Source organism: Symphalangus syndactylus, chromosome 12 (genome assembly GCF_028878055.3).
Source record: "Symphalangus syndactylus isolate Jambi chromosome 12, NHGRI_mSymSyn1-v2.1_pri, whole genome shotgun sequence".
NCBI classification, from domain to species: Eukaryota; Metazoa; Chordata; class Mammalia; order Primates; family Hylobatidae; genus Symphalangus; species Symphalangus syndactylus.
This window is the reverse complement of record NC_072441.2, coordinates 75876510-75886873: the sequence shown is the minus strand read 5'-3', so window position 1 is coordinate 75886873 and position 10364 is coordinate 75876510. Positions and strand designations below refer to the sequence as shown.

Below are 10364 nucleotides of genomic sequence, written 5' to 3'. Positions count from 1 at the left end.
CTCAACACTAGATGGAAGCTGCCAAGGCTTGGAGCTTCCACCCTCTGAAGCAACAGCCTGAGCTATACCTTGGGTCCTTTTAGTCGGGGCTAGAGTGGCTGAGATGCAGGGCATGGAGTCCCTAGGCTGCACACAGCATGGAGACCCTGGGCCTGGACCATGAAACCATTTTTTCCTAGGCTTCTGGGCCTGTGATGGGAGGGGCTGCCATGAAGACCTTTGACATGCCCTGGAGACATTTTCCCCATTATCTTGGGGATTAACATTCGGCTTCTAGTTACTTATGCAAATTTCTGTAGCCAGCTTGAATTTCTCCTCAGAAAATGGGTTTTTCTTTTCTATCACATTGTCAGGCAGCAAATTTTCTGAACTTTTACGCTCTGCTTCCCTTATAAAACTGAATGCCTTTAACAGTACCCAAGTCACATCTTGAATGCTTTGCTTTTTAGAAATTCTTCCACCAGACACCCTAAATCATCTCTCTCAAGTTTAAAGTTCCACAGATTTTTAGGGCAGGGGCAAAATGCTGCCAGTCTCTTTGCTAAAACATAACAAGAGTCACCTTCACTCTAGTCCCCAACAAGTTTCTCATCTCCATCTCAGACCACCTTAGCCTGGACTTTATTGTCCATATTGCTATCAGGTTTTTGGTCAAAGCCATTCAACAAGTCTCTAGGAAGTCCCAAACTTTCCCACATTTTTCTATCTTTTTCTGAGCCTTCCAAACCCTTCCAGCCTCTGCCTGTTAACCACTTTCAAAGTCGCTTCCACATTTTTGGGTATCTTTTCAGCAGCCGCCACTCTACTGGTACCAATTTACTTTAGTAGTCTGTTTTCACACTATTGATAAAGACCATCTCAGACTCAGCAATTTACAAAAGAAAGAGGTTTAATTGAACTTACAGTTTCACGTGGTTAGGGAAGCCTCACAGTCATGGCGGAAGGCAAGGAGGAGCAAGTCATGTCTTAGGTAGATGGCAGTAGGCAAAGAGGCTTGTGCAGGAAAACTCCCCCATATAATAACTATCATATCTCTTGAGAGTTACTCACTGTCACAAAAGCAGCACCAGAAAGAACTGCCCCCATGATTCAGTTACCTCCCACAGGGTCCCTCTCACAGCATGTGGAAATTCAAGATGAGATTTGGATAGGGACACAGCCAAACCATATCAAGTACAATCTTGTCTCATTGTAGCCTCCACCTCCTGGGCTCAAATGATCATCCCACCTCAACCTCCCAGGTAGCTGGGACTATAGGTGTGTGCCACCACACTGGCTGTGTTTTAATTTATGTAGCGGTGATGTCTTGCTGTGTTGCCCAGGCTTGTCTGGAAGTCCTAGGCTCAAGGGATCCTCCTGCCTTGGCTTCCCAAAGCTCTGGATTACAGGTGTGAGCCACTGTACCTGGCTAGCAGGAAAATTTCTCAGAAATAGATATTGATGCAATAACCACAAAGCCCACCAAAGAGAGTTTTTCCATTTCCATTTTATAACTTATTTTTTTCCTTGACCTTGGAAAACTAGGGAACACTTGGACTTAAGTAAGTAAATGTACTTTACTGTATAAGAATACTTCACTCTGACACATGGCATCTGCAACACACAAGTCAGCTCAGACTTCAGTAACTGCTATTAGTATTTCTATCATGAACCTCACAGATCCCTGGTGAGCAGGCATTGCATAAGAAGAAACTTCACAAGAGATAGAGATTCACTGGGAAATATACCAGAATATGTCATAATGAATAACTTCCTTCCAATGCATATGGTGGGGATAATGATATGTAAATATTTTAATTTTTTGGACAATATTCTACAATTCATTTAGAACTTATATGGTATTGATGTAGATTTCAAACTCACATATATGACTTAAAGGATATGCTAATGTGATAGAAATTCAAAGTCAGATAATTCTCATCTTTATATAGGAAGTAATTATGAAAGTTCTCAATTAAAGTTAATATAAGACCTAGAAAGTAAGTCTAGCTTGACTGTTGAAGTATTACAGTATTTAAATTCTTTACTGAAAGAATATCCGCCACTTACCTATGATGAGTGGTTATATATATTTTGTACCTTTTATTATATAGCCTTGTCAGTTTAGAAAATTAAGAACATTATGATGTATTATTGGTTGAGTGGTAGCCCAAACTACTCAGACAAGAAAATGATGGTTTGAGTGCACTTGATCTTGGACAGATAGTATCACTGAGAACTGCATCCTTGTTTGTGCCAGAAAATGGGCTGGCGTTTGAGAAGATGCCCCCTATGAATGATATTTTCATAAGTTATTTAGGGCAATTTTCCTACAAACTTGCCGGTTTAATTCGGAACCGAACAGTGGAATTCCAAAGCACAGATCGAGAGGAACCCAATCTGCTTCTGTTGTGGCACCAGAGGTTTGCTTTGTTGCTGAATCTATAGTTGCTTCCTCAATGACCATTTCAAATGACTTTGTATTCCCATTTACATCTGAGCCAGAAGCTAAATCAGGTTCTCCTCTCTCATCAGAAGCATCACTGAGTTTTCTATTTGCAAGTTGGCCGGAAGCATTCAACATGGTGACATATCCGCAGAGATGCTGTAAGTCCACTCTGTTCCTTAGTATCTGCAATGATTTATGAACACCCATATTGGCACAAGTGAACTCTCCTTGTAGTTCTGTTTCAGCAAATGGAATGGGACATGGACAGTTTCTCCTATCCCATGCAGACCATGCCCCTGAATTAAAACTGCAGAATGTGTTAAAGCATCATTCAACATCGTGAGCACATTTGAGGTAGGAACTACTCCAGGATCATGACCCCAAGATGTTATTAGCAATTGATCATAACTCTGAAATATTTCTGGCAGTTTTCGAGGTCTTATACCTTTGGACAATAAAAGGGATGGTGGTCCTTGTCCAGTGATATGATAAATGTACAGTTTAAACCAGACAGAGCTGACTTGTGGGATAGCTGGTCCAATATGCTGAGGGGTGCAGCTGCTGACAGGCCGGATTTCATTGGTGAGGGGAGCCATGGAAACAAGCAGCGTGTAATTTTTGTTTAGAACTCTGCTGCAAGTTGCAGGGTCCAGACCAAGAAGGCTTTCACAGCATAAGAGATCCAGAGGAAAACCACAATTGGGTTGGTCTGGCTGTGCAGTTTGCGCAACTAGATCTTTGTTATGATGCAGAAACAGTATTGTGTTTCTCAGAGTAAGTGCATGATCAAAATATCTCTGTGCTTCTCCTTCACCAGTGCCCTGAACTGGTGAAAGATATCCCATCATTAAGAAGACAGTAAGAGTGGAGTCAAACAGGAATGCGATGCGTTTCGTGTGTCCCGTAGACAGACTCAGGCTGCTTACACTGGCGGTGTCAGCTGGATCTTCTTGACTATTTGTATCAGTGTCAGTTGCTGATGAAGCTTCTTGTACAGGACTCCTACTTTCCCCTCCATCCCATGACAAGAGCATCTTCTGTGGATCTAAGGTACTCTTTAATCTGTTTATGGATGGAACATTCTTCCATGATGAATGAAGTTGAACCAAATTTATTACTTGTCCCTTCTTATGGGCAAAGCCCAATAGGCAATACATTGAAACAGCATTCTTAACCAGGGATAAGTCAATCTCAAGGACATTTGCAAGCTCTGCCACATTTGTGTGCTCATCTATTGAAACAAATTAGAGTAGAGTTTCAAAATAATCACCTTGCACGCGATTCATTACAAAACCTTCAGAAGGTGGAACTGCTATATGACTATCATCAGATATTGATACATCCAGATAAATAAATCCTTTGTTATACAAACTAAACTATGTACTACATTGTAATCTAGTGATCCAGAGAGTTGAGGGCCTGAATCGATAGATCTTATCAATAGCACATTTCTCAGGCAAAGTGCATATCTTGATGTCATCTTCTGTGATATATCCAGCCTGCACCACCCACCACGCCTCTATGGCAATTTCCACTGGCTTTATTGGTAAAAGATCACGGGCTGTTTTCCTTCTGGAGAATTTTTTTGATGATCTACACTGATTGATAAGATCAATATACTGGTTTCTTCCTATGCCAAGAAGCCTTAGACAGTCAGCAGCAGTAAAATTGGGCAATGAATCATAACTTTTCTCACTGTTCATAATATCCTCCATAATCCCAGTATAATATGAAAATGGTGTTATCCTCAAGCCCTTCACCATAATATCCGATAGATGGTAGGGGTACAGCATGAGATGATCTCGGCTGTACTTTAGCGGTTCCTCATAGTATCTGCGTCCATCTTTCTTGACATGTTTAACTAAGTTATTTCTGTATCCTAACTGATTGCAGATATTGTACAGGACAACCTGCTTTTCATATTGTCTCTGTGAATTTCCAAGACGACTGGGATTTCCCTCCTCCTCTGCCACCCTGAACAGCAAGACCAATACTTCCTGTGTTTCCTCCTCTTCAGCCTACTTGTGAAGACAAGGATGAAGACCTCCATGATGAGCCATCTCCACTTAATGACTGCCTCACGTTGGCTGGCAACTTGTTCCAGGGGTAGTTATGCTGGATGTGGAACTCCACGTCTATGTTCATGATGCCGCGGTCAGGGCCGGCGGCGGGGGCCGCGACCGCGACCCACACTACGCCTCCCGCCTACCCGCCATAGCCCGTCAACAGAGCGCCGCAGGAGGCCTGGAGCCTCACGATGCAGAAGGCCCAGGCTGCCTCTTGGCCTGGGCTCCTGACAGTTGAGTGCGGCCCGGGCCAACCCAGCACTAGAGCAGCAGCGATGGGAGGCTGGGTCGCCTGAGCAGCTCGGAAGGCCCTTTTTAACTTTAGACCTTCTGTTTGATGAAGAGACACATAGGTTATCAACTTAGGCGAGGTTCAAAAGGCCCTTCACTCATATGGAAATGAAACGTAACCTCCTCCCACAAGGAAAAGGATTAACTCCCCCATTGAACTGGGAGACTTAGTCTTACTAAAAACTTAGAAGAATCCCCCAACAATCAATTACAACCAAAATGGAAAGGGCCCCTATCAGGCATTATTAAGCACCACCACTGCTGTTAAACTCCAAAGGTAATTTTTTTTTTTTTTTTTTTTAGACGAAGTCTTACTGTATCGCCCAGGCTGGAGTGCAATGGCTAGATCTCGGCCCACTGCAACCTCCACCTTCTGGGTTCAAGCAATCCTCCTGCCTCAGCCTCCTGAGTAGCTGGGATTACAGACACGTGCCTCCATGCTTGACAAATTTTTTTTTTTTTTTTGTATTTTTAGTAGAGACAAGGTTTCACCACGTTGGCCAGGCTGGTCTCGAACTCCTGACCTCGTGAAATGCCTGCCTCAGTCTCCCAAAGTGCTGGGATTACAGGTATGAGCCACTGCCCAGCCTGAAAGATTTTTCTTTTTTTTTTTTTTTTGAGACGGAGTCTCACTGTGTCCCCAGGCTGGAGTGCAGTGGCACGATCTCAACTCACTGCAAGCTCCGCCTCCCAGGTTCACGCCATTCTCCTGCCTCAGCCTCCTGAGTAGCTGGGACTACAGGCACCCGCCACCATGGCCGGCTAATTTTTTTTGTGTATTTTTAGTAGAGACGGGGTATCACCATGTTAGCCAGGATGGTCTCGATCTCCTGATCTCATGATCCGCCAGCCTCCGCCTCCCAAAGTATTAGGATTACAGGCGTGAGCCACCGCCCCCGGCCCTCGAAGATTATGATTCCTCACAGATGTCAGAGGAAGATGCTGTGACCTATACTTGCAAACTCCCAGAAGACTTAAAGCTATTGTTTTACAAATGCACAGATAACTATTAATAACATGATGCTGTGGGTGAGCATTAAAGTTTTTCTCTTACTCCTAATTATAATGTTTTCTCTGTTACCGCTTTGCCCTGCTGATGGAATTCAATAAAGGAATCTCTACCAGCAGACACTTGGTTTTTACCCTTCCTAGGATCTTTAACAGATATCTTGTTATTACTAATCTTCGCTCCTTGCTTGTTTAACCTCCTTGTAAAGTTTGTGTCTTCTAGATTATAATAATTCCATGTAAAGATGATGCTAGCACAAGGCTTTCAACCCATTCCCTCTTCTGACCCAGAAAATAAGGACATCCTGCCTTTCGGCATTTTAGAACAGGTGTCCAGAGATTTTACTTCTCCAATGCTAGGCAGGGTCTATGCCCATAACATCAGCAGGAATCAGTTACAGAAGATGAACCTCCACCCTTCTGCAAGCCCCTTAAGATTAAGGAGGAGTATATAATCTCTGATGGGGAAATGAGGTAGCAGACCAGAAGGACTTATTTTCCACTCACAAGCCCATTGAACAGAGCAGGATCTGGTCAAAATGGCGCAGTGAAGAAGCCTGCTGAAACCAGCAGATGATGATGAGTGTGACCTCTAGTTGCCCTCACTGCTTATAAGCATAAAGACACTACCACTGGAACCATGGCCAGTTTACAAATGTCATGGCAACACACCTTGGCAATGGCCTGGAAGTTACTTTATATGGTTCTGGAAACTCCCTGCCCCTTTTCCAGAAAGTTCTGAATAACCTATCTCTTAATTTGCATGCAATTAAAAGTGGGTCTAAATACAACTAGCTAGCAGCCCACAGGCACCAACTCTGGGCACACTGCCTATGGGTTAGCCCTGCTCTGCAAGAAGCAGCACCAGTTCAATAAAAGTTACTTTCTCTCACCAGCGGCTTATCCTTGAATTCTTTCCTTGGCAAAGCCAAGGAAACTACACTCTCAGAGAAATTTCCCAGGCTACAAACCAGTTTTGGGGCTTGCCTCCCCTGCATCACTATCATTGTTTTCTTGGATTTCCCAGGAATGTACATGTGTGAGACTGCTGCCCTGCTTATAGATCTGGTTCCCTGCAAGGAAACAGGAGTATCTTGCCTGTGGCTTCCAGAGTTGGAGATACATGTAGTTTCACTACTGAGTGCTAACATTTAATTTTGGAATCAAGTGATGCATTCAGACTGGTTGCTATCATTCTGTGGTATACATGTAGTGAACACATTTGTGACTGAGTTTCCTGCTTTTAGCTGGAGCAAGAAAGTTTTATAATTGTGAGTTGTACAAAAAAATTATAGGCAACTGAATGTGTGTAAAATAAACTTCATTGTCAGAGGTTTCTAAACGCTCATCCTTCAAGGAAAACGGACATATGCTGAAGAGCTGATAAACAGTCTACAGCAGTGTTATTCTAACTTAATCTTCATTCCAAGTCCTTGCCATTTTCCTCTAGCTGCTGTTGACTCGTTATATATAGGTTTGGGGGGAAGGGATTATATATGGATCTAGGCATCACTGTCTCTTGGGCAGTTATCACATTTGCAGGTGGAAGGGATGTGATTTCTACAGTCAAACTATCCATTTGGAATACAAATCTGGAGTGGCTGTAAAATTTGCTTCTCGGAGATGGAGCTTTCAGATTTGGACTTTCAATTGTTCTGTTGTTTTAGTTTTTCTCATCAACTGGGGAACTGTTTGTGACTAAGCTTTGTTAAAAGTAGAGAAGAGCTTTTCATAGTTCCAACATTAGTTGTTACCTGAAACAAACAAACACACACACACACATACAATGAAACAATCATCTTTGGTGAGGTCTTGCTGATACCTGAGGCTGGAGTGAGAGCTAAGTGGTGATACAGGCCAGGTGCAAACTGAGTGCAGCTAAGTGGATAATCTCTGGTAGTGAACTACAGTCTAGAAGAAGATAATAATAGATGGAAAAGAAAATCTCTTGAAATGAGCTAGCAGGCCTGTGGTGTAGGACACAGGACCCCAGCCACCTTATGATTCTAAAAACCTTGCTCAAAGCCACTGCAGATGAGTTTGCTAGTTCTCTACCACCTCCTCAGCATCAATTGACTTTCCATAATACTCCTCTGGAGAGAAATAAAGGTCTTTCACGCCTCCCAGAAAGGGATTTGCTTAGCCTCAAATGTGTACATTCAGAAATAGCTTGTCATAAGAAAGAGAGGATAGTTTGCAGAGAAATAACCCTCCTAAGTCCACATCCTATTCCTTTTAAATAAGAGAGTGGTGCCAAGGGAAGAGCCCTAGAATGTCAAAGCCAACAGGGTGCTCAGATACCACCCAAGTACAGTTCCATCTTTGGCCATAAGGAGACAATGGTGTCAAGAGGCTAAGGCCATATGATCTGTAGGTGAAAAACCTGGGATGAGAATCGAGGCCTCAAACCTTTTCCACTACATCACAGATTTAGGAGCAGTTAGAGGGAAGGCTTCAATCTGGAGAACAGTAACAGGCTCTAGAGATTATTGGGTCATGGTGGCTGGGACAGAAATAAGGATTCATAGAAAGATGTTTATAGTCAATGTTCTTTTACAGTAAATGTTCTTTTGGCATTTTGCTTGATAAAAAGGCTGAGCAGAAGTGAAAAAATTTTTTTCTTTTTTTCTTTCTTTTTCTTTTCCTTTTTTTTTTTTTTTTTTTTTTTGAGACAGTTTCGCTCTTGTTGCCCAGGCTGGAGTGCAATGGTGCAATCTTGGCTCACCACAACCTCCACCCCCAGGGTTCAAGCAATTCTCCTTCCTCAGCCTCCCAAGTAGCTGTGATTACAGGCAGGCAGCACCACACCCAGCCAATTTTTTTTTTTTTTTTTTTGTATTTTTAGTAGAGATGGGGTTCCTCCATGTTGGTCAGGCTGGTCTCAAACTCCCGACCTCAAGTGATCCTCCCAAAGTGCTGGGATTACAGGCTCAAGCCACCAAGTGTGGCCAAAAGTAAAAATTTTCTAATTGCAGTTCTGAACAACTTATGGGTTGTGAAATCAATATAGTGGACTGCTTACTACTACAGGCTTTATTTAGATACTAGGAAGGTTGGATTACACACAGTAAAAGATTTTTTTAAAACTGATCACAAAGAATTGTATATTTCTCACTGCATCTTGTGGTCAGAAAAGTTTGAGAAACTGCTCTACATAGGCAAATTATAGGTTCAATCTATCCATCTACCTCTTTTTCTCTTTTTTCCATGCTACGCAAACAAAACCATGGAGAGAGGAAGGCAAATTCCATCAATGGGTGGTGTTAAGCCTTTTCTATGAGGTAGCTGCACATTTGGGACACTTCTATGCTGGCGACTTGAGATTCTAGTAGATAGATGGTCCTTTTCAGCTCTAGCCACATGTGAAAATTACTTGGGAGCTTTTTAAGACTACTAGTGGCTTCCACCCACCTGGAAGCATTTAAATCAGAATCTCTATGTGTAGAGTCCAGGCACTTGTGTTAGTTAAAACCTCACCAGGCTTTATAATATGACAGAATGGTTTAAAGTTACAACCAATTTCCCACCATTCTCTTTGTTTCTCTTTCACCAGAGGCTTCTTTCCCATGAGAAAGTAAAGATTTTAGTCTCTCTTTTCACAGTCTGAAGTAAATCACTATCTTTCTCAATTGGATTTCCAAGGCAAAGATTTCTTTCCATTTATCTATCTGGAGTTTTACAAAGTTGGCCTCTGGATTCCCTTTTCCCAAAACTAATTCACCACAAAGGCACCCCTCAAGTCAAGGAGCTGGACTTTCATACACTTGCACCTGTCAATCATGGGTAAATACTTTGCAGGCAGGGTTGCTGGGTGCTGTGGGATTGACATAAACTCCCAGGTATTGCCAGCTCTGAGCCTCAGGCAAGCTTGTGACTAAGTGACTCCAGTAGTCTGAGGACAGTCCTTACTCAGAAGGGTCTTTGGAAGCAAAAGCAAACATAGGCATGTGAGGGTAAAAAAAAAAAAAAAAAAAAAAATCCCATGTGATCTTGGCTTATACCTAACAGAACTTCTGCAAGAATGGATATTAAGGTGGGTACTGTACACAGCAGAGCTTAGTAAATACCAAGTCTGGAGTTTAAGGGATAGGCTGAAGAGATTTTGCAGGTTTGTAAACATTTTTGCCAATGTGAACATACTTTTGTTTGCATTTGGTTTTTCTCCTCAGTGGTAAGAGCTACGCACAATAAGGTAGCTAGGATATTATAATTTCAATCAACAAATTTGTATTTTGACAAGGACCAAGATGAACTATGACGATTTCAATTTTTTAGTTCTTTATTTTCATCACCTTGAAAATTAGGACTTTTGCTCCTTTTTTGGCTTATGGCGCCTTTTTGGTTTTCACACTTTCTCAAAGACCAGTAAGTTAGAATCTAAATTATGATTGCATATTCTATCAGTACCCTAGGGGAAAGTTGATTTAATCTTGACAAAATGTATTCAATTAAAATAATTGTTCTCTTAAATCTTTTCTTTCTTTTTTTTTTTTTTTTGAGATAGAGTCTTGCTATGTCACTCAGGCTAGGGTGCAGTGGCGCAATCTCGGGTCACTGCAACCTCCGCCTCC

The 10364-nt window shown here is 42.2% G+C and overlaps 1 protein-coding gene across 1 annotated transcript; it reads right to left on the bottom strand.

Annotated features, from left to right (window-relative positions):
• Nucleotides 1-2073: 2073 nt before the first annotated feature.
• LOC134734236 (protein FAM91A1-like) lies at nucleotides 2074-4633 on the bottom strand. The gene is given in 5 exon segments (XM_063625998.1): nucleotides 2074-2682; nucleotides 2685-3804; nucleotides 3807-3857; nucleotides 3859-4375; nucleotides 4503-4633. Coding segments are annotated over 5 exon segments (2157 nt in total). The 5' UTR covers nucleotides 4574-4633; the 3' UTR covers nucleotides 2074-2284.
• Nucleotides 4634-10364: the final 5731 nt, after the last annotated feature.